This window comes from Pristiophorus japonicus, chromosome 16, assembly GCF_044704955.1.
Source record: "Pristiophorus japonicus isolate sPriJap1 chromosome 16, sPriJap1.hap1, whole genome shotgun sequence".
NCBI lineage: Eukaryota > Metazoa > Chordata > Chondrichthyes > Pristiophoridae > Pristiophorus > Pristiophorus japonicus.
In genome coordinates, this window is record NC_091992.1 from 84,869,482 (window position 1) to 84,894,264 (window position 24,783).

The following is a 24,783-nucleotide window of genomic DNA, read 5'->3' on the forward strand; positions in this document are numbered from 1 at the left end:
TATATTCGAGGCTGGATATATACATTTTTGGACTCAAGAGGAATTAAGGGATATGGGGATAGGGCAGGAAAGTGGAGTTGAGGTCGAAGTTTAGCCATGATCTTATTGAATGGCGGAGCAGGCTCGAGGGGCCATGTGGCCTACTCCTGCTCCTAATGCTTATGTTCTTATATCCTCCTGGTGCATTGAACTTGTCCATGTCATTTGCTTTAGAGCAGGAAGCTCCCCTTCAGTAAGCACAACTGAAGTGATGGTATTGATAAAAACTGATCCTTTTCATTCTATATATTCCTATATAAAACTGGATGTGTGCAGCAGGGTTGAATTTAGGAAGATGTTGTTCATATTTTTGGAACAAAAGTTCTGCCAAAGATCCATATTGTTCTTGGAGGTCTTTCAATCTATATTTGTTTGTTTCTCATTCAGGTGAGCAATGTTGGTGCGGAGGAAGGGAACACTATTCCCATTTCAGATAACCAAGCTTGTTCAGGTTGTGTGCAGCAGAGTAAATCTCTCTAACTCTGCTCAGCAAAATGTCTCAACCCTACCTCAGAAAAGCTATTCCTTCAGCACCAGGTCCCATCCTCTGACCTCTCCGAGTAAGATTGAAATCTCGATTTTCCAACCATTGACTTTGGATGGTTAGGAGGTCGAGTTCTTAATGCCAGATTAGGCCAATTTTGTGCTTTAGAGTTATGACCAAACTCACCTTACATAGGACCCTTACAGACAGCAAACAGAGGAGATATTGATCGCACCAGTCCGAGCTGGATTGGAACCTAGCTCCCAGTGATGGAAAACCAATGGCTAATGCTCTGATACCTTGGTGTGTGTGTACATCTATTTAATTTATTGACTTTCCCATAAGGTATTTGTTTGCACTGACTCCACAAAGCTGAGTATGCACACCAGTGATCCCCTAATACAATCCAGTGATCAGGGCCAATTGGGCACCATTGCTAATTATTCTTGGTGGGTTGTGAAATACAGTGTTGAGACAGAAGGCATGGGGACCACTTTTACACCATGCAAAAACAGTTAAGTTAGTAAGATCTTTAATAACCTGCGATCGGCTGTGACTATCTACCTCCATTACCAGCGCTCTTTACCAACCAAAGTGCGATACTACAATGGGCCAGAGAGGCATCATGAAACAGAAATGCTCGGTGTGTTCCATCATGATACCGTCTGATGTGTGACATTATAAACTTGTTGAGAAAGGGAAACAGTAAGAGAGGACCTTCCAGGATTTACAGGTAATATCTATAACCTTATCTGCCACGACCTCCCAGGAATCTCAGCAGTATTCTTCACCGTGTGCCTCCAGGATGTCATTCAGATCGGCGAAGACGGAGCCGCTGGACATCTTGCGGCCATTACTGGAGAGGTCGAGGAACTCCTCTGTGGAGCTGGGCACTGAGCTAATGTACCTGTCCCAGACTCGCTCTGCCGGCACTTCGTGCTCAATCAGTTTGGGTTTTATTTTTAAGCTTCTTTCCAAATTCTTCCTTTTGTGCTTGAACTCGAGGATGGTCTTTGTGTAGGTGTTTATCGTCGTCACTGATGCAGCCATACAGCACGTAAATGATCCCCAAGCGAGACTGCAGGAAAACATACCGTTTTAAAGTTAATGAATTAGAATAGAAGTTTAACGCGCGGGCTAAATCTGGAGTGTAAGATGCACACATTTTTAAGAGCAGCGGAAGATAATCAGATTCAACTCTCACAAGCCCATGTCTCTCCAGAAACCCCGGCTTAATTCCCACTGAACGGCGTTAGCAAAACACACATTGCTATATCTGTATCACTTGCCCGACTTTAATGTGATCTGCACAGATGTGTCTTCACCGGAGTGCACTTCAAAGGAATTTAATTTGGGAATTTGGAAAAGAGTAGGAATTTGGAGCAGAGGGGGAAGGACCTAATTGGAGAAGGTATCAGCAGATTTCTTCGGCAATTTCCAAAAAGAATAGCACGTAGGTGATTGGTTGGTGAGTGTTAAGGTTTTTTTTTCTCTCTTTTCTCACTAACCTAGGACTGTGGTTTAAATTAGGTGGGAGAAACTATAAATTATTGAATTAAACTTATAACTTAACTATTTAAACTAGTTAATATAACATAAATAATAATTTAATAAAGACTTCAACTAATTAAATAAATAAGTAAAGGCTAGACCGAGATATGGCAGGGCAGATTGCATGTCTGGACTGCAGTATGTGGGAGTTTGTGGAGAGTGAGACTGACTCGAGCAAACACATCTGCAGGAGATGTCTCCATCTTGAGTCTATCTGGCTCAGAGTCATTGAGCTGGAATGCGAGTTGGAGACATTCGAACAGGTAAGGAAGAGGGAGGAATTTCTGGACAGTTTTATCCAGAACACAGTCACACCCCAGAGGAAAGCTCAGTTTCAGGAAAGGGAGAGTGTGACTGTTAGGGAGCTGGGTAGTGGGGATTTAGGAGAGGTTGAGAAGGAGGTCCCACAGACACAGGTCCTGTCCAACAGGTACAATGTACTCGCTACCTGTGAGAAACATAAGAACTTAAGAAATAGGAGCAGGAGTAGGCCATTCAGCTCCTCGAGTTTGCGCTGCCATTTACTAAGATCATGGCTGATCTTCTACCTCAACTCTACTTTCCTGCACTATCCCCAGACACCCCCGATTCCCTAATATCCAAAAATCTATTGATCTCTGTCTTGAATATACTCAACGAATTCCAAAGATTCACACCCTCTGAGTGAAGAAATTTCTCTTCATCTCAGTTCGAAATGGCCGATCCCTTATTCTGAAACTGTGACCCCTGGTTCTAGACTCCCCAGTCAGGAGAAACATCCTGTAAGAATTTTGTATGTTTCAATGAGATCACCTCTCATTCTTCTAAACCTCGAAAGAATATAGGCCCAGTCTATAGGACAATCCACCCATCCCAGGAGTTACTCTGGTGAACCTTCATTGCACTCACTCAATGGCAAGTATATCCTTCCTTAGGTAAGGAGACCAAAACTGTACACAATACTCCAGGTGCGATCTCACCAGGGCCCTATATAATTGTAGTAAGACATTTTTACTCTTATACTCAAATCCTCTTGTAATAAAGGCCAACATACCATTTGCTTTTTTAATTGCTTGCTGTATTTGTGTAGAAGTACACCCAGGTCCCTCTGAACACCAACATTTCCCAATATCTCACCATTTAAAAAATACTCTGCTTTTCTCTTTTTGCTACCAAAGTGGACAACTTCACATTTCTCCACATTATATTCAATTTGCCATGTTCTTGCCCCCTCACTTAGCCTGTCTATATCCCCTTGAAGCCTCTTTGCAGCCTCCTCACAACTTACATTCCCACCTAGCTTTATATCATCAGCAAACTTGGATATATTACATTTGGTCCCCTCATCCAAAACATTGATATTGATTGTGAATAGCTGAGGCGCAAGCACTGATCCTTGCAGTACCCCGCTAGGTACAATCTGCCAACCTAAAAATGACCCATTTGTCGTCCATTCTAGTATATTACCCCTAATCCCATGAACCCTCATTTTTACTGACCTCTTATGTGGCACCTTATCAAATGCCTTCTGAAAATCCAAATACATCACATCCACTCATCCCCCTTATCTATTCTACTAGTTACAACCTCAAAAAGCTCTAACAGATTTGTCAAACATGATTCCCCCTTTCATAAATCCATGTTGACTCTGCCCAATCCTATTATTATTTTACATAAGAACATAAGAACATAAGAATTAGGAACAGGAGTAGGCCATCTAGCCCCTCGAGCCTGCTCCGCCATTCAACAAGATCATGGCTGATCTGGCCGTGGACTCAGCTCCACTTACCCGCCCGCTCCCCATAACCCTTAATTACCTTATTGGTTAAAAATCTATCTATCTGTGACTTGAATACATTCAATGAGCTAGCCTCAACTACTTCCTTGGGCAGAGAATTCTACAAATTCACAACCCTCTGGGAGAAGAAATTCCTTCTCAACTCGGTTTTAAATTGGCTCCCCCGTATTTTGAGGCTGTGCCCCCTAGTTCTAGTCTCCCCGACCAGTGGAAACAACCTCTCTGCCTCTATCTTGTCTATCCCTTTCATTATTTTAAATGTTTCGATAAGATCACCCCTCATCCTTCTGAACTCCAATGAGTAAAGACCCAGTCTACTCAATCTATCATCATAAGGTAACCCCCTCATCTCCGGAATCAGCCGAGTGAATCGTCTCTGTACCCCCTCCAAAGCTAGTATATCCTTCCTTAAGTAAGGTGACCAAAACTGCACGCAGTACTCCAGGTGCGGCCTCACCAATACCCTATACAGTTGCAGCAGAACCTCCCTGCTTTTGTACTCCATCCCTCTCGCAATGAAGGCCAACATTCCATTCACCTTCTTGATTACCTGCTGAACCTGCAAACTAACTTTTTGGGATTCATGCACAAGGACCCCCAGGTCCCTCTGCACTGCAGCATGTTGTAATTTCTCCCCATTCAAATAATATTTCCTTTTACTGTTTTTTTTCCCCAAAGTGGATGACCTCACACTTTCTGACATTGTATTCCATCTGCCAAACCTTAGCCCATTCGCTTAACCTATCCAAATCTCTTTGCAGCCTTTCTGTGTCCTCTACACAACCCGCTTTCCCACTAATCTTTGTGTCATCTGCAAATTTTGTTACACTACACTCTGTCCCCTCTTCCAGGTCATCTATGTATATTGTAAACAGTTGTGGTCCCAGCACCGATCACTGTGGCACACCACTAACCACCAATTTCCAACCCGAAAAGGACCCATTTATCCCGACTCTCTGCTTTCTGTTAGCCAGCCAATTCTCAATCCATGCTAATACATTTCCTCTGACTCCGCGTACCTTTATCTTCTGCAGTAACCTTTTGTGTGGCACCTTATCAAATGCCTTTTGAAAATCTAAATACACCACATCCATCGGTACACCTCTACCCACCATGCTCGTTATATCCTCAAAGAATTCCAGTAAATTAGTTAAACATGATTTCCCTTTCATGAATCCATGCTACGTCTGCTTGATTGCACTATTCCTATCTAGATGTCCCGCTATTTCTTCCTTAATAATAGTTTCAAGCATTTTCCCCACTACAGATGTTAAACTAACGGGCCTATAGTTACCTGCCTTTTGTCTGCCCCATTTTTTAAACAGAGGCGTTACGTTAGCTGCTTTCCAATCCGCTGGCACCTCCCCAGAGTCCAGAGAATTTTGATAGATTATAACGAATGCATCTGCTATAACTTCCGCCATCTGTTTTAATACCCTGGGATGCATTTCATCAGGACCAGGGGACTTGTCTACCTTGAGTCCCATTAGCCTGTCCAGCACTACCCCCCTAGTGATAGTGATTGTTTCAAGGTCCTCCCTTCCCACATTCCTGTGACCAGCAATTTCTGGCATGGTTTCTGTGTCTTCCACTGTGAAGACCGAAGCAAAATAATTGTTTAAGGTCTCAGCCATTTCCACATTTCCCATTATTAAATCCCCCTTCTCATCTTCTAAGGGACCAACATTTACTTTAGTCACTCTTTTCCATTTTATATATTTGTAAAAGCTTTTACTATCCGTTTTTATGTTTTGCGCAAGTTTACCTTCGTAATCTATCTTTCCTTTCTTTATTGCTTTCTTAGTCATTCTTTGCTGTTGTTTAAAATTTTCCCAATCTTCTATTTTCCCACTAGCCTTGGCCACCTTATACGCATTGGTTTTTAATTTGATACTCTCCTTTATTTCCTTTATTTCCTTTAATTTCTAAGTGCCCTGTTCCCATATCCTTAATAATAGATTCTAGCATTTTCCCTACTACTGATATCAGGCTAACTGGTCTGTGGTTTCCTGTGTATTCTCTCCCTCCTTTATTAAATAGCAGGTTACATTATCTACCTTCCAATTTGTGGGAACCGTTCTCGACTCTATGGAATGTTGGAAGATGACAACCAATGCAGACCACCTAATAGTGGAAGGGAGGTGGACGAAGAAATATGCAGACCAATTAGGGAAATGAGTATAAAACATCGAATAATAATCATGGGGGATTTCAACTACACCGCTATTAATTGGACAGAAGGGGTAGGTAAAGGGGATAAGGGAATGGAGTTCCTACAATGTGTACAGGACTCCTTTCTAACCCAGTATGTCAAAAGCCCAACAAGGGAGAATTCACTATTGGATCTAGTAATGGGGAATGAACCAGAGCAGATAAGAGAAGTAAAAATAGGAGAACATCTGGACAATAGTGACCATAATATAATATGCTTTAAGATGATAATTGAGAAGGACACAAGTATGACAAAAAGCAAGCTAATAGATTGGAGAAAAGCTGATTTTGAGGGGCTGAGAATAGGACTTGGGAAAATAAAGTGGGCAATAATATTGGCAAAAAACAATGCAGAAAAGCAATGGGAAACATTTAAAATTGCGTTCAACAGAGTGCAGCAACAATATATTCTGCGAAAAGGAGAGAACAAACTAAACACTAATGAGACTCCATGGATGAATAAAGCCATAAGGGAAAAATTGAGAGTAAGGAAAGAGGCATACATTAAATACTTTGGGCTAGAACCTCCACTTTTTTTGCATGCTTAACACCCACTTAACGCCCATTTTACCACTGAAATGACGTATCATACCCAGATGTCGCCCATTTTGGCACAAAATGGAAACTGACGGGCTTTTTTTAGGAGACTTATGGCCGAGCATTATTTTCCCAAAGGGCTTAACGCCGGGAAAAAATATTATCGCTCGTCCACTTTTTTTGGGCAGAATCAGTAGAATGGGCGAAATTAACGGCCATAATATTGCCCAGTGTTACTTTCCGCACGGAATTAACGCCAAGACTCAATATGAACACCCGCCCACTGTTTTTTGTCATAAATAGCATATTTACCCAAACTAGCAGCCATGGAGATTGGCCATCGTCAATTTCACCACCTCGCACACATATCGCCCACATTATCGCTCGCTCAAAAAACTGCCCACAAAAAGTGGAACTAACCAGAACGAACACCAGCGGTGTGGCTGGCATTTGTTAAATCCCACTCTTACGTGAGGAACTGATATCGGAAAGATTTGCCTGAAAGAGCGCTGATGTGAGTGACAATGCTGACACACTGCTGTGTGTTTGCAGCTCAGACATCAATGGTGCCCATCACCTTGGTGCCAGTTAAAGTTTACCTTGATTGATAAGTTGTATTTGACTATTTCATGGTAAGGAATCACCAGTGTGTAACGGTCCAGCTATGTGAGGCAATGCGCAACAAGGTTATGTTCAATAACAAAAGTTTAATACCAACATTGGTCTGAAATCATAAGTATCACAGCCAATAACACCCAACCCCCGCCCACACCCCACTTTTTCCACCATTGACATAAAACACATATTCAACATCTCCACCAGCACAGGATACAAAGGCAAAACAGGAGCGTGGTCCGCAGCCCCCATACATTGCAATAAATTGCATACACCCAGATAGAGATATAACACAGCCATTACCTGCGCATATGCACCTCACTTTCCTTCCCCCCCTCTCCTTCTCCTCACCTCTACCCCTTCCCTTCCCCACTCCACGGGGCCTGGCCAAGGAGCTCCTCAGGCAGTGCCTCATTAGGGGGGGTGAAGGCAGATGCGGTGGTTGCACGGGTACGGGAGCGGGGAGTGCCGAGGGGGCAACATTCTCTGATGCAGAAGCAGGATCTTGGTCCTTGCTCTCATCTGTCATTCACAGTGGTGGTGCAGAACCTAGGGGTGGAGTGCCACGCTTGGGGACCACCGGGAGGTCTGTTGCAGCAGTGTTCCTGGCTATCGCATCCAAGGACTCTGCCATGCGCGGAATGTACTCGGTCATGGTGGCCAGGTGTCGGGATATGCCCCCCAATTCTTCGATGAGCTGGTCGCCAATGTCTACAGTCCTCCTGGACAATTGTACCATCTCTCCGCTATCATGTCGTGCTTGTGGAACAGACCTGCCGCGTCCACGAAGCCTCCGCGGGGTTGGCGCCTGGGGACAAATGGGGTGCCCTGTGGCGAGGTGCTTGGGGCCGGTACCTCCAGAGTGGAGGTTGGAATGACTGGAGGACCACTAGATGGCTTTGGGGTAGAATGGGTTCTGGAGCGTGGCGATGCAGGTTCTTCGAAGTCCGCGCTTTCATCTGTCGAGAATAGACCCAGTGGATTGACGGGTGACAATCAGAGCTCCTCAGCACCAGATGTAGTCAGATCGTCCGCCGACTCCTGCCCTGTGCCCCCACCTTCTGGCCTCTGTGGCCTTGCCTGGGGCCTCGCTGCTGGCTGAGCTGCAAAACACAAATGAGGTTATTAGAGGAGAAGAGAGTGCTAGGGTGACAAGGTGAGTCCAGCGCTACACACATCATATGCAGGACAAAAGCACCACCACTCTCAAAATCATCGCAAATATCATATTTCATAACCATCAACACATTGTGCATTGCAATGATTTTCATTTGGGCAGCATTATTTCTATGGCACTTTTAGAAATCATCTATCATATATAATTGTTCAGATATGAGTTGGTGTGGCATCTATTGACTTTACATCACGCAATGGTGTAAGCTTTACTCACGTGGCATCATGTCAGGGTCTACAGATGCATCCGTGGCTGTCTGGCGGTGCTTCCCCATGAGTGAATTGTCACTGTGATGTCAGTGCTGTCGCTGGGGACTGGTGGCCCCCCACCCGTTCACCTCTGCACGGACCTCATCGTCGATAGCTTCTTTTGTAAAAGGTGACAGGACGACATGGCATGAGCTCATTGTATGATATCCTTGCTAGGTACTGTCACAGAGACTGATACAACACATAACCGACAGATGTAATCATGATTATTATTAAAATCATCATTCTTTACCTAAAGACATACATCGTGAACGCAGGCTTTGAGTAAAACATTCCCGGTAAAAGTGCAAGACCTCACATTTGCTGATAATCACTCATGACTGATACAAATCAAATTATATAAATACATAATTACATGTAAATCAACGTAATACTTACTCTTGCGGATCCTACAAGGTTGTTCCATCGTTTATAGCATTGGTTGCCCTCACGCACCTCGTTGGTCGCCGACGAGATCACCTCTGCTATCTCGGTCCATATCCTCTGGTAGGTCTTTGGGGTGGGCTTCTCACACCCGTCCTGTGTCAACTCACCCCAGCGTAACTCGACCTCCTGCAGGAGGGAGACATTTGCCTCCTCCAAGAACCTCCTGGCTCTTTTGCGCCCTCCACTGTGCTCCTCTCCCACCTCACTGCTCTCTCCACCGTCAGTCTCCACAGCATGCTGTGATGTCTCCTCCTCTCCCTCCATTATAGAGCAAATTCGGTCAAATATGTGGCTGGTAACAGCTAATTTTTGTTTGCCTACTTGCTGTGAAGCTCTAAAGTCTCCCTCCTTCCTCCCAAAGCAGCCACACCACACCCAGCCATGCCTTCAGTCCCCCTGAGCTCCCTCTCTCTCTGTCTCCTCTTCTGCGCATGTCATGGTGACCCTTGACCTCCAGAATCACGGGAATCGAGCGTTGCCATGCCATTGCTAAGGACGGCCACACTTTACGTCAGAAGGCTAAAAAAATTTAACGCCACCGCCCATTTGATATCGCTCGCGGTAACGCCCATTTTCAAAAATGTAAACTAGATGTTTTGAGAATGGGCGAGAAGGTGGCGATCTGAAAACTCTTTTTTACCACCCACACCGGAAATAATGCCCATTTTTGGCCGATAAGCACAAAAGTGGAGGTTCTAGCCCATAGACAGCAAGGGAATGCATGAAAAGGGAGAACACGAAAAGATTAGAAAAGATCAAAAAAACAATTAGAAAGGCAAAAAGGAACTATAAAATTAAATTATCAAGTAACATAAAACAAAATAGTAAAATATTTTACAGGCAATTGAATAAAGAAAGAAAGGTTGGAATGGGAATGAGGCCATTCAGGGATAGACAGGATAAAACCATAGATAACAATAGAAAGATGGCAGAAATATTAAATAATTATTTTGCTTCAATATTTACCAGGGAGATAGAATAGGTGGACATGACATTGGATAATGAGATTAGTAATGAGATAAGTGCTTTTAAAATAAAAAGAGAGGACATATGAAATAAACTAATCAAACTCAAACAGGATAAAACCCCTGATACGGATGGATTGCATCCACACATTTTAAAAGAATCTATGAAAGAGATAGCAGAGGCATTATTACACATATTTAATAATTCATTAGAAAAAGGTGTAGTGCCAGAGGATTGGCGGATAGCTAACATAATACCCATATTTAAGATGAGGGATAGAACATGTCCAGGGAATTATAGACCATCAGCGGTAGGAAAAATAATGGAATCCCTTCTAAAGGAGAAAATAGAGGAACATCTAGAAACCAAAAATATAATAATGAATAGTCCACATGGATTTCAAAAGGGAAAGTCTCACTTGACCAACCTCATTGAGTTTGTTGAAGAGGTAACAGAGAGTAGACAATGGTAATGCAGTAAATGCAATTTATCTAGATTTTCAAAAGGCCTTCGATTAGGTACTCCATAATAGACGGATGAATAAGGTCAGAGAATGCAGAGTCAGGGGACATGTAGAAGAATGGATTCAAGACAGAAAGCAGAGAGTAGGAGTAAAGGGTAGCTATTCACAGTGGCAGAAGGTGGGTAGTGTTGTTCCACAAAGATCAGTGCCGGGACCACTGTTGTTCACAATTTATATTAATGAATTAGACTTTGGAATCAAAAACACAATTTCTAAATTTGCGGATGACACCAAATTGTCAATACCGAGGAGGACTGCAACAATTTACAGGAGGACATTAATAAACTTGAAGGTTGGGCATATAATTGGCAAATGAACTTCAACGCACAGAAATATGAGGTATTAAATTTTGGTAGGAAGAATAGGGAGGTCACTTATTACTTGGAGAGAGCGAGTCCAGGTGGGGTAGAGGAATAAAAGGATCTCGGAGTACAAATACACCAATCACTAAACGTTGCGACACATGTTAGCAAGGCCTTAAAAAAAAGCAAACCAAGCACTCGGGTTTATTTCTGGAGATATAGAATTGAAAAGTAGGGATGTTATGCTAAACCTGGATTGAACCTTGGTTAGACCACATTTAGAGTACTGCGTACAGTTCTGGTCACCATATTATAGAGGCACTGTAGAGGGTGCAGAGAAGATTTACAAGGATGATACCAGAAATGCCAGTGTATATATATCAGGAAAGGGTGAATAGGCTGCATCTCTTTTCTCTTGAAAAAAAAAGGCTGAGGGTTGACCTAATAGAGGTCTTTAAAATTATGAAAGGTTTTGATAGAGTGGCTACAGAGAGAATGTTTCCACTTGTGGGGAAGAGCATAACTAGAGGCCATCAAAACAAGACAGTCACCAGGAAATCCAATAAGGAATTCAGAAGAAACTTCTTTACCCAAAGAGTGGAGAGAATGTGGAACTCGCTACCTCATGGAGTGGTTGAAGCGAATAGTATAGATGTATTTAAGGGGAGGCTGGACAAACATATGAGGGAGAAGGGAATAGAGGGTTATGTTGATAGATTTAGATGAGGAAAGACGGGAAGAGGTGCGAGTGGAGCATAAACGCCGGCACGGACTGGTTGGGCTGAATAGCCTGTTTCTGTGTCATATATCCGATGTAATCCTATGCAATACAGGCTTGAGCACTGATTTTGAACAAATTATTGGCTGTGTTGGACTCTCCAATGTGAATGTGAACATTGGTGAACAGTAGGAATTCAATTCATGTAGACTGCCTGATTCAATTGCCTTTCCTTGAGAACGAGGAGCTGCTTCTGAAATCCCCTGGCAGGGTGCAAGTCTGCTGTCCTTTGTGCATAAGAACATAAGAAATAGGAGCAGGAGTAGGCCACACTGCCCCTCGAGCCTGCTCCGCCATTTAATATGATCATGGCTGATCCGATCATGGACTCAGGTCCACTTCCCTGCCCGCTCCCCATAACCCCTTATTCCCTTATCGTTTAAGAAACTGTCTATCTCTGTCTTAAATTTATTCAATGACCCAGCTTCCACAGCTCTCTGAGGAAGCGAATTCCACGGATTTACAACCCTCTGTGCATGATGTCGCCAGTAGAATACTAATGTGGCCTTGCCGAGTTTGCAAGGTTGTCTCATCTACATGATTGGAATATGCTCTATTAGACATTGGCCGAGGCCCAGTGGGGAATAAACATCATTTGTAAATGCTTGTTGGCCTTTGCAAGTGGTGGCGATAGCAAGGAAAGGTAGAGCCCAGTGTGCAGGCATGGAAGAGAGCTTGTGAGCAAGTGGTGGAGAAGTGCAGCAGCTGACCCCCTGATCGCTGTCAAAAGAGGATGTGCTGCGCAAGTGGGCTTGCTCTATACATGAAGTGGTCACTTCAGGACATTCTACCACAAGGCACCAGTGTGCCATGCCTCGCAGGGGGTGGCAACCAGGCTCGGTGCTGTGCACTGTATATCCAGGGCCCGGCAATAGATGCGGCAACAAAACCGCATACCTTTAGGAACCTGGCAAGAGTGAGGCCACCCATCAGTGACACACACCACTGAGCTTGTTGGCAGTCCACCTGTTCCATACTTATTGCTCACCCAGGTCAAACACGCATTGCAACTCTTATATTGCACTTAATGCTCAGCCAGACTCCAACAGGGGGCATGTTCGAGTTGCAACTCGCAATTGGAAGCCTTGACAACTCGCAATTTCCACACATCGAAACCACTTTAACACCAACCTTTCAGATAAGCGTGTGAGCGGCATGTTACAGTGATAACAAGGAATGAGTCACTGACATTAAAGTTCAAGGCAGCACTGACCTTGGCAACTGCTGGCAGTGCCATCTTGATGTGGCAACAGGTGCATTTACTGCAGATGGCAAAGGTCTGAAACTGGCTCGCTCCTGACCTGGAGTGCACTAAGGCAGCTATCATTGACCATTGGCAGGGAAGGATGCCAAGATCTACAGATTTGAGTGGGTGAATGCATATCAGATCAGCCATGATCTTATTAAATGGCGGAGCAGGCTCAAGGGGCCAAATGGCCTACTCCTGCTCCTATTTCTTATGTTCTTATGTCCCTAGGATCTTTCATCTTGTTTCTCCTCAACCATGAAACATCTAATTTCAGGCACTTTTCAAACAAACTTGCCTTGAGGGATAACAGAACATTGACTCATTTTTTTGTTGCAAATGTTTGTAGTACCATTTTACAGCAGTTTAGTTTTTATTAGCTATCCTTATTTTTTGCAATTTTTGCAAGATGAAGGCACTTTTCATAGTGAACTGCTATACAGAAAGTAATGTTGCTTGCAAGAACAACTTGCATTTATATGGTGGATTTAACATATTCCCATTGACTCCAATGGAAAGGGAAAATCTGGGCAGAGTGGAAGAGGGTGGGGCGCATAATGGGTGGTGCCTATAATATACGCTCGGGCGTATAAGGGCAGGGCATATAAGGGGCAGGGGGGCTCTAATGTTTGGGTTGTATAATGGGCGGGGTGTATAATGGGCGGGCGTATAAGAGCAGGGCATATAATGGGCAGGGGGTACAATGGGCGGGGTGTATAATGCACAGGGTGTACAGTGGGCGGGGTGTATAATGCGCGAAGTGTATAATGGGCGATGTGTATAATGGACGGGTTGTATAATGGCGGGGTGTACAATGGGCGGGGTGTATAATGGGCAGGGTGTATAATGGGTGGGGTGTATAATGTGTGGGGTGTATAATGGGCGGGGTGTATAATGGGTGGGGTGTATAATGGGTGGGGTGTATAATGGGCGGGGTGTATAATGGACGGGGTGTATAATGGACGGGGTGTATAATGGACGGGGTGTATAATGGATGGGGTGTATAATGGGTGGGGTGTATAATGGGTGGGGTGTATAATGGGTGGGGTGTATAATGGATGGGGTGTATAATGGGTGGGGTGTATAATGGGTGGGGTGTATAATGGGCGAGGGGGGTTCTAACGAGTGGGATGTATAATGGGCGGTGTTTATAATGGGCGCCGATCCGATCCAATATCGCCCGTTTTATGTCCCTGCCGAAGTTGAAAGTTCTGCCGATTGTACCTGTGAAAAGAGGTGCCAGGATATTCCGAGCCTGGGTCACTTGCATGCCGTGGGTCCACTCCCACCACCAGCATACCCGCTGGAAGGGAGTGGATGGGACGCAGGCCTTAGAGACCCGCAGTGACCTGCTTGACTGCTGATATTGGAACCTGTGGGCTGTGGCTGGAGAGTAACAGCCAGAAGGTCCCATGGTCTGAAGATTGCCTTGGCGTGGGGTCGGAGCTTGGGGCGGGGGCGGGCGCGTGGGCGGGGGTGGGGGGGGGAATGGGATGGGGGCAGGGGCGTGGGCATGGGGTGGGGCCCGCTGCCCCTGGGACCTTCGCGAATGCTGTTGCCCAATTTCTGCAGGTGCTGCAACTGAGCAACATGTGGTAGGAGGCTGGGATCATTCCTCCTGCCTTATTATAATATGTATGCTGGGCCTGCACTTACTGCTGGCACAGATCCTACTCCGCCATTTGGGGAACCCTTGGAAACATTGGCACAGCATGGGGTGCAGACCTGACCAGTTTTCTCCATCACCATTTTCTATCCATTGCACCCAGGAGCAAAATGCACCTTAGGTATCATGGAGAAGAAAATGAGCCCTCATTTATCCTGAGGGTTGCAGTACTTAGATTGCAGAGTGATATTGAAAGGGGGCCCTGAATTCAAAATAATAATCTGAGTTACGGGATCCAAGTGATAGATAACTATATAGCCAACCATGTACTGAATGCACAAGATATACGGACTGGCCAATTTCTAGCCAGACAGATGACTGGTTCACAGCAGTTAGCAAGGTCTCAACTATCAATGAACTGGTCAGTTGGGCAGAAAAATGCAAAATGGAATTCAATCCGAAAAAATGTGAGGTAATGAGGGGCAAGAAGGCAAGGGAAGACACAATAAATGTGTTATGTATTCAACTATCATTGTAACCCATGTATAAGCTGACCTAAGTTGTACACGTGAGAACATTGATCACAGGGGGCGAACTTGTGGGAGACACTCCTAACCTGGACTTTCCGGTATAAAAGGGGAAGCTCCACCCACCTTCAGTCTCTTGAGGTCTTGGTAATAAAGGTAATTGGTCACAGAGTGACCTTCTCTCAAGTATTGGCCTCGTGTGCATTTATACTGTATAGTAAGGACATATTATTGGTGATGAGAAACTGGGATTTAAACAACGCTAGCATGGCCACTAGCAGCACAGAAGAGAGGTACTGTGTTGGTGATGATTGGGACGACTTTATTGAGAGACTACAGCAAAGTTTTGTCACGAAGGAATGGTTGGGACAGGATTCAGCCGACAAATGCAGGGCTCATCTCTTCACAGTTTGTGGATCCAGAACGTATTACCTGATGAAGGACCTTTTAGCGCCAGAGCAGCCGGCGGACAAGACGTTCGATGAGCTCAGGAAGTTGATCGGGGAACACCTTAAACCGGCGAGCAGCATGGCGATACATCGGTTTTACACGCACCGGCGGCAAGAAGGGCAAAGCATTCCAGACTTCGTGGCAGATCTCCAGCGACTGGTGAGCCTATGTAAGTTCCCAGATGCATGCAGAGCGGAAATGCTGCGAGACTTTTTTATTGAGGGCATCGGGCACGCTGGGGTTTTCAGGAAACTGATTGAGACCTTGGAAGCGGCGGCTTTGATAGCCCAGACAATTATCTCAGGGGAGGAAGAGACCAGAATGATTTATGGCAAAAATCTTGGCTCAAATGCGCCAGCGACCAGGGAGTCAACATTGTTAATGCGGCACGCAGTTCTCTAGGCAGACAAGGGCAATCGGACATGCCCCAGCATGCAGTCGAACCCAAAGGGGGAATTCAACAGAGACAATGGCTAGCTGAACAGCGATCCATGCCATCGCAATGGACAATGCAACCAGTAATGGGGCCATCAACACCTGTTAATGGTGCACTTAAGGACAGTTACAGAGACAGTCAGAGACGATCGACTGGTAATGGACCTTTTGTTTCCAACAATGGGACCTCCAGCTCATGCTGGAGGTGTGGAGGCAAACACCCAGCCAGAGCTTGCAGGTATCAGCAATATACCTGCAGAAACTGCAACGTCAGCGGCCACTTGGCACATATGTGCAGGAAGCCTGCAGCAAGGTTGATGTACGAGGAGGACATGCCCGATGTAAGCCCAACGAGGCCAAATGAATACTGGGGGAAATCGCTGGAAGCTGAAGTTCAGCGAGTTCATGTGGAGCACATATACAGTTCATATACCAAGACGCCACCGATAATGATGAAAGTGTTCCTCAATGGCATCCCAATATTAATGGAGCTAGACACGGGGGCCAGCCAGTCCCTGATGAGCATCAAACAGTTCAAAAGGTTGTGGGTGTCCAAGGCCAGGATGCCAAAATTATTGCCGATTGACGCACTGCTACGGACATATACAAAGGAGATCATTCCAGTGCTAGGCAGCGCCACGGTAGTCATGACCCACAAAGATTCGGAGAACAGGTTGCCACTCGGATTGTCCCGCACTACTGGGGAGGAGTTGGCCTGGAGGAGGCGCTACGCCAACTGGACCGGGTAGGGCTGCGACTGAAAAAGGCGAAGTGCGTCTTTTTAGCTCCAGAGGTAGAATTCCTGGGGAGGAGGGTAGCAGCAGATGGAATCAGACCTACTGCGTCCAAAACGGAAGTGATCCAGAGAGCACCCAGACCCCGTAACACGATGGAGCTGCGTTCGTTCCTGGGGCTCCTGAACTATTTTGGCAACTTTCTTCCCAAATTGAGCACGCTGTTAGAGCCGCTACATGTGGTCCTACGCAAAGGTTGCGATTGGGTCTGGGGGGACAACCAGGAAAGGGCTTTTGATAGAGCTCGCAATTTGTTATGCTCCAACAAACTGTTAACGTTATATGACCCGTGTAAGAAACTAGTTTTAATGTGAGATGCGTCGTTCTATGGGGTCAGGTGTGTGTTGCAGCATGTGAATGCCAATGGTCAGTTACAGCCGGTAGCTTATGCCTCCAGAAGTCTGTCCCAGGCAGAAAGGGGCTACGGGATGGTAGAAAAGGAAGCGCTAGCATGTGTATATGCAGTAAAAAAAATGCACCAGTACCTGTTTGGAAGGAAATTTGAGCTGGAGACAGATCACAAACGCCTAGCGTCCCTTTTGGCCGACAACAAGGCCATCAATGCGAATGCATCGGTCCGCATACAGAGGTGGGCACTTACGTCATCCGCCTATGACTACACAATTACACACAGATCAGGCACTGAAAACTGTGCCGATGCACTCAGCAGGCTCCCACTAGCCACCACTGAGGGGGCAACTGAGCATGATGCTGAGATGGTCATGGCTGTTGAAGCTTTCGAAAGCGAAAGCTCACCTGTGACAGCCCGTCAGATTAAAGTTTGGACAAATAAAGACACGCTACTGTCTTTAGTTAAGAAATGTTACCTGAATAGGGACTGGGCAGCCACATACGGAGCATGCCCCGAGGAGTTTAAACCGTTTCATAGGCGCAAGGATAAACTCTCGATTGCCTACTGTGGGGAAACCGAGTAGTCATGCCCCAGAAGGGCAGAGAGGTGTTTATCACAGAAATTCACAATGAGCATCCTGGCATTGTCATGATGAAGACAACTGCCAGGTCACACGTTTGGTGGCCAGGGATAGATGCAGACCTGGAACTTTGTGTTCGCAGGTGCAACACGTGTGCTCAGCTGGGCAACGCACCCAGGGAAGCCCCCCTTAGCCCCTGGTCCTGGCCCGCCAAGCCATGGTCACGCATCCTAGTGGACTACGCAAGTCCTGTCATGGGAAAAATGTTTTTGGTTGTAGTAGACGCCTACCCGAAATGGATTGAGTGTGCCATTTTAAATTCAAGCACATCCTCTGCCACGGTAGAAAGTCTACGGGCAATGTTCGCCGCCCGTGGTCTACCGAATGTCTTGGTCAGCTACAATGGCCCGTGCTTCACAAGCACTGAATTCTGGGACTTCATGGTATGCAATGGAATCAACCATGTCAGAACGGCACCGTTCAAGCCGGCCTCAAACGGCCACGTGGAACGAGCAGTGCAGATAACCAAACAGGGGATGCTCAGAATCCAAGGGGGTTCCCTACAAAGCCGCTTATCTCGCCTCCTGTTGGCCAATAGATCCCGACTACACTCGCTCACAGGGGTTCCACCCACAGAGCTGCTAATGAAAAGGACACTCAAAACCAGGTTATCCCTTATACACCCTACTATGAAAGAAATTGTTGAGAGCAGGCGTCAGCCACAATGTGACTACCATGACAGGAATGCGAGGGCGCGATGTATTGCTGTCAATGACCCTGTTTTTGTCCTTAATTACGCTGCAGGGCCCAAATGGCTTGCAGACACTGTGATTGGCAAAGAGGGGAATAGGGTTCTGGTAGTTAAACTTATCAATGGACAAATCTGCCGCAAACAGCAGACACTCAGGCCAGCACCCAACAACCGGAGCCCCAACTCAGCCGCTCTACAAGGGAGCGTAAATCACCAGAGAGACTTAACCTGTGATCCCAATAAGACTTTGGGGGGGAGGTGATGTCATGTATTCAACTATCATTGTAACCCATGTATAAGCTGACCTAAGTTGTACACCTTGAGAACATTGACCACAGGGGGTGAACTTGTGGGAGACACTCCTAACCTGGACTTTCCAGTATAAAAGGGGAAGCTCCACCCACCTTCAGTCTCCTGAGGTCTTGGTAATAAAGCTAACTGGTCACAGAGTGACCTTCTCTCAAGTATGGGCCTCGTGTGCATTTATACTGTATAGTAAGGACATATTAAAATGGGAGGATACTGAGTGATGTGGAGGAACAGAGGGACCTTGGAGTGCATGTCCACAGATCCTTAAAGGTAGCAGCATAGGTCAATAAGGTGGTTAAAAGGGCATATGGAATACTTTCCTTTATTAGCCGAGGCATAGAATATAAGAGCAGGGAAGTTATGCTAGAATTGTTTACAACACAGCTAGAGTACTGTGTACAGTTCTGGTCACCATATTACAGAAAAGATGTGATTGCACTAGAGTGGGTGCAGAGGATATTTACAAGCGTGTTGCCAGGACTGGAAAATGTTAGCTATGAAGAAAGATTGGACAGGCTGGGGTTGTTTTCTTTGGAACAGAGGAGGCTGAGTGGAGAGTTATTGAGGTGTATAAAATTATGAGGGGCCTAGATAAGAGTGGATAGGAAGGACCTATTTCCCTTAGCAGAGGGGTCAATAACCAGGGGGCATAGATTTAAAGTAGTTGGTAGAAGAAGTAGAGGGGAGATGAGGGAAAAAAAAAATCACCCTGAGGGTGGTGGGGGTCTGGAACTCACTGCCGGAAAGGGTGGTGGAGGCAGAAACCCTCACCACATTTAAAAAGTACTTGGATGTGCATTTAAAGTGCCGTAACCTGCAGGGCTACGGACCTAGTGCTGGAAGGTGGAATTAGGCTGGGTACCTCTTTTTCGACCGACATGGACACGATGGGCTGAATGCATCCTTCTGTGCTGTAATTTTCTATGATTTTATGAACCAAGCCGTCAACGAGCATAGCCAGGAGAACAAATGCGAGACCGGAGCCAGAGGAGCAAAAGAGGACCTGAGGTTCCCAAACAGAAACAGGGATCACGGGGTAACCACAAATAGCCAGGTGAATAGAGATTATTAAAAAATGATTGCAGAAAACATAGAGGAAGGAGGAAAATAGGGCTGGACAACTACAGAAGGTGAGAAACTGAACCCTTGGAACCTTCAATAATCTTCACTCCTAGACGATTGGAGCTTACCATCCAGAGGCACAATTAATACAAAGTTTCAGTATATCGAGGTATGTGGACTGGACCGTGATGAGCGTTCACTGCTGATCGCACGTTTAGCGAATTGGTCTCACTGCAGGTAAAGGGTCCACAGCCAGATAGTAAATGGGAGACCAACAGGAAGAGCAGTGCAAGGAAGGAAGTGCAGGGGTCCCCTGCGGTCATCCCCTTGCAAAACAGATACAACGCTTTGGGTACTGTTGAGGGGGATGACTCATCAAGGGAGGGCAGCAGCAGCCAAGTTCATGGCACCGTGGGTGGCTCTGCTGCACAGCAGGGCAGGAAAAAGAGTGGGAGAGCTATAGTGATAGGGGATTCGATTGTAAGGGCAATAGATAGGCGTTTCTGCGGCCGCAACCGAGACTCCAGGATGGTACGTTGCCTCCCTGGTGCAAGGGTCAAGGATGTCTCGGAGCGGGTGCAGGACATTCTGAAAAGGGAGGGTGAACAGCGAGTTGTCGTGGTGCACATAGGTACCAACAATATGGGTAAAAAAACGGGATGAGGTCCTACGAGACGAATTTAGGGAGCTAGGAGCTAAATTAAAAAGTAGGACCTCAAAGGTAGTAATCTCAGGATTGCTACCAGTGCCACATGCTAATCAGAGCAGGAATCGCAGGATAGCCCAGATGAATACATGGCTTGAGGAGTGGTGCAAAAGGGAGGGATTCAAATTCCTTGGACATTGGAACCGATTCTGGGGGAGATGGGACCAGTACAAACCGGACGGTCTGCACCTGGGCAGGACTGAAACGAATGTCCAAGGGGGAGTGTTTGCTGGTGCTGTTGGGGAGGAGTTAAACTAACATGGCAGGGGGATGGGAACATGTGCAGGGAGACAGAGGGAAATAAAATGGAGGCAGAAGCAAAAGATAGAAAGGAGAATAGTAAAAGTGTAGGGTAGAGAAATCCAAGGCAAAAAACAAAAAGGGCCACATTACAGCAAAATTCTAGAGGGGCAAAGTGTGCTAAAAAGACAAGCTTGAAGGCTCTGTGCCTCAATGCGAGGAGTATTTGGAATAAGGTGGACGAATTAACTGCGCAGATAACAGTTAACGGGTATGATGCAATTGGCATCACGGAGACATGGCTCCAGGGTGACCAAGGCTGGGAACTCAACATCCAGGGATATTCAACATTTTAGGAAGGTTAGGCAGAGAGGAAAGGGAGGCGGGATGGCGTTGCTGGTTAAAGAGGAAATTAATGCAATAGTAAGGAGGGACATTAGCCTGGATGATGTGGAATCGGTATGGGTGGAGCTGCAGAATACCAAGGGCAGAAAATGCTAGTGGGAGTTGTGTACAGGCCACCAAACAGTGAGGTTGGGGACAGCATCACAATAATAAGGGATGTGTGCAATAAAGGTACAGCAGTTATAATGGGTGACTTTAATCTACATATTGATTGGGCTAACCAAACTGGTAGCAATGCGATGGAGGAGGATTTCCTGGAGTGTATTAGGGATGGTTTTCTAAACCAATATGTCGAAGAACCAACTAGAGAGCTGGCCATCCTAGACTGGGTGATGTGTAGTGAGAAGAGACTAATTAGCAATCTTGTGGTGCGAGGCCCCTTGGGGAAGAATGACCATAATATGGTAGAATTCCTTATTAAGATGGAGAGTGACACAGTTAATTCGGAAACTAGGATCCTGAACTTAAGGAAAGGTAACTTCGACGGTATGAGGCGTGAATTGGCTAGAATAGACTGGCAAAGGATACTTAAAGGGTTGACGGTGGATAAGCAATGGCAAACATTTAAAGATCACATGGATGAACTTCAGCAATTGTACATCCCTGTCTGGAGTAAAAATAAAACTGGAAAGGTGGCTCAACAGTGGCTAACAAGGGAAATTAAGGATAGTGTTAAAACCAAGGAAGAGGCATATAAATTGGCTAGAAAAAGTAACAAACCTGAGGACTGGGAGAAATTTAGAATTCAACAGAGGAGAACTAAGGGTTTAATTAAGAGGGGGAAAATAAAGTACGAGAGGAAGCTTGCAGGGAACATAAAAACTGATTGCAAAAGCTTCTATAGATATGTGAAGAGAAAAAGATTAGTGAAGACAAACGTAAGTCCCTTGCAGTCGGATTCAGGTGAATTTATAATGGGGAACAAAGAAATTGGACCAATTGAACAAATTGAACAAATACTTCGGTTCTGCCTTCACGAAGGAAGACACAAATAACCTTCCGAATGCACTAGGGGACAGTGGGTCTAGTGAGAAGGAGGAACTGAAGGATATCCTTATTAGGTGGGAAATTGTGTTCGGGAAATTGATGGGATTGAAGGCCGATAAATCCCCGGGGCCTGCATCCCAGAGTACTTAAGGAAGTGGCCCTAGAAATAGTGGATGCATTGGTGATCATTTTCCAACAGTCTATCGACTCTGGATCAGTTCTTATGGATTGGAGGGTAGCTAATGTAACACCACTTTTTAAAAAAGGAGGGAGAGAGAAAACAGGTAATTATAGACCGGTTAGCCTGACATCAGTAGTGGGGAAAATGTTGGAATCAATTATTAAGGATGAAATAGCAGCGCATTTGGAAAGCAGTGACAGGATCGGTTAAGTCAGCATGGATTATGAAAGGGAAATCATCTGCTTTACGAATCTTCTGCAATTTTTTGAGGATGTAACTAGTACCAAAGCGCATGGTATAGGGGGAATGTGCTGACGTGGATAGAGAACTGATTGGCAGACGGGAAGCAGAGAGTCGGGATAAACGGGTCCTTTTCAGAATGGCAGGCAGTGACTAATGGAGTGCCGTAGGGCTCAGTGCTGGGACCCCAGCTCTTTACAATATACATTAACGATTTGGATGAAGGAATTGAGTGTAATATCTCCAAGTTTTCAGATGACACTAAACTGGGTGGCGGTGTGAGCTGTGAGGGGGACGTTAAGAGGCTGCAGGGTGACTTGGACAAGTTGGGTGAGTGGGCAAATGCATGGCAGATGCAGTATAATGTGGATAAATGTGAGGTTATCCACTTTGGGGGCAAAAACACGAAGGCAGAATATTATCTGAATGGCGACAGATTAGGAAAAGGGGAGGTGCAGCGAGACCTGGGTGTCATGATACATCAGTCATTGAAAGTTGACATGCAGGTTCAGCAGGCGGTGAAGAAGGCAAATGGTATGTTGGCGTTCATAGCTAGGGGATTTGAGTATAGGAGCAGGGAGGTCTTACTGCAGTTGTACAGGGCCTTAGTGAGGCCTCACCTGGAATATTGTGTTCAGTTTTGGTCTCCTAATCTGAGGAAGAACGTTCTTGCTATTGAGGGAGTGCAGCGAAGGTTCACCAGACTAATTCCAGAGATGGCTGGAGTGTCATATGAGGAGACACTGGATCAACTGGGCCTTTATTCACTGGAGTTTAGAAGGATGAGAAGGGATCTCATAGAAACGCATAAGATTCTGACGGGACTGGACAGGTTAAATGCGGGAAGAATGTTTCCGATGTTGGGGAAGTCCAGAACCAGGGGACATAGGATAAGGGGTAGGCCATTTAGGACTGAGATGAGGAGAAACTTCTTCACTCAGAGAGTTGTTAACCTGTGGAATTCCCTGCCACAGAGAGTTGTTGATGCCAGTTCATTGGATATATTCAAGAGGGAGCAATATATGGCCCTTACGGCTAAGGGGATCAAGGGATATGGAGAAAAAGCAGGAAATGGGTACTGAGGGAATGATCAGCCATGATCTTATTGAATGGTGGTGCAGGCTCGAAGGGTTGAATGGCCTACTCCTGCACCTATTTTCTATGTTTCTATGATCCTCCGCAGAGGGAGCTCTCTGTCTCTGCTGGAGAGTCATTCCCTCCTCTCCTCCCCCCGCACCCCCCCGCCCTGCCCTGTGTATCCAGCTGAGAGAGGCATTCACTATGTGCAACCATGCCTTTATCTATTGACATCTGCCCAGCAAATTCCAAGCACTATTGTACTTCAGAAAGCTGGACGTAAAGCTGACAAGAATTCTCTACCACAGAAAGTTGTTGAGTCCAGATCATTCAAAAGGGAGTTAGATGTGGCCCTTACGGCTAAACGGATCAGGGGGTATGGAGAGAAGGCAGGAGTGGGGTACTGAAGTTGCATTACCAGCCATGATCATATTGAATGGTGGTGCAGGCTTGAAGGGCCGAATGGCCTACTTCTGCACCTATTTTCTATGTTTCTATGTTAAGACAGACTATGGGAAACTATAGGCCCATTAGGTTGACATCAGTAATCGGTAAGATGTGTGAGTTCAGGATGCAATATATGAACACTTGGATAGAGAGGGACATATTGGGGACACCCAACATGGCTTCATAAAAAGATCATGGGGCAAAATTGTCCCGCACCCTAATCGGGGGCGATAAGCTTCCGGGGTCAGGTCTTTTATTGCCCGGCCCGGAAATCAAGCCCTCGAAGCGGTCTTGGGCCTTAAGCCCCTCGAAGGAAGTGGAGCGCTGTCTCCGGCACTCCACTTCCGTCAGAGGCGGTCCCGTGGTGGTAGTGTGGCACTGAGGTACTGCAACACCCCACCCCTTCCATTAAAGGTCGGGGGGGTGGGGGGGGGCGGCGGGGTTGCTGTGCAGCTGTGCAGTCTGCATGGCCCTTTGGTGGCTGTCACTGGGTCACCAGGGCAGTGTGAGACTGGGGCAGTAGCCCAGCATGCAAGACAGAGTGAAAGTCCTGTGCACTCTCATCAAGCACCATTCGACTCCTCTATGATCTGCTTGGCACTACGGGGCTACGGCGCAGGACAAGTAAGTGCCGGCGGCCGGCGATAAGAGTACACTGAAGTGTTTTTGCCCGCGCGCTGCGCATAGAGCGCCCCCCCACCCCCAGTATTGCCCCCGAGTGGTTTGCGCCACGTTG

General features: G+C 46.1%; 1 protein-coding gene across 1 annotated transcript in view; it reads right to left on the bottom strand.

Moving 5' to 3' along the window:
• Positions 1–1,297: 1,297 nt before the first annotated feature.
• The window catches only part of gsg1l2b (gsg1-like 2b), a 177,410-nt gene continuing 153,924 nt past the window's right edge, over positions 1,298–24,783 (bottom strand). The window contains exon 5 of the mRNA XM_070858165.1: positions 1,298–1,601. Coding sequence (XP_070714266.1) covers positions 1,298–1,601 — 304 coding nt within the window. The remainder of the gene's footprint in view (positions 1,602–24,783) is intronic.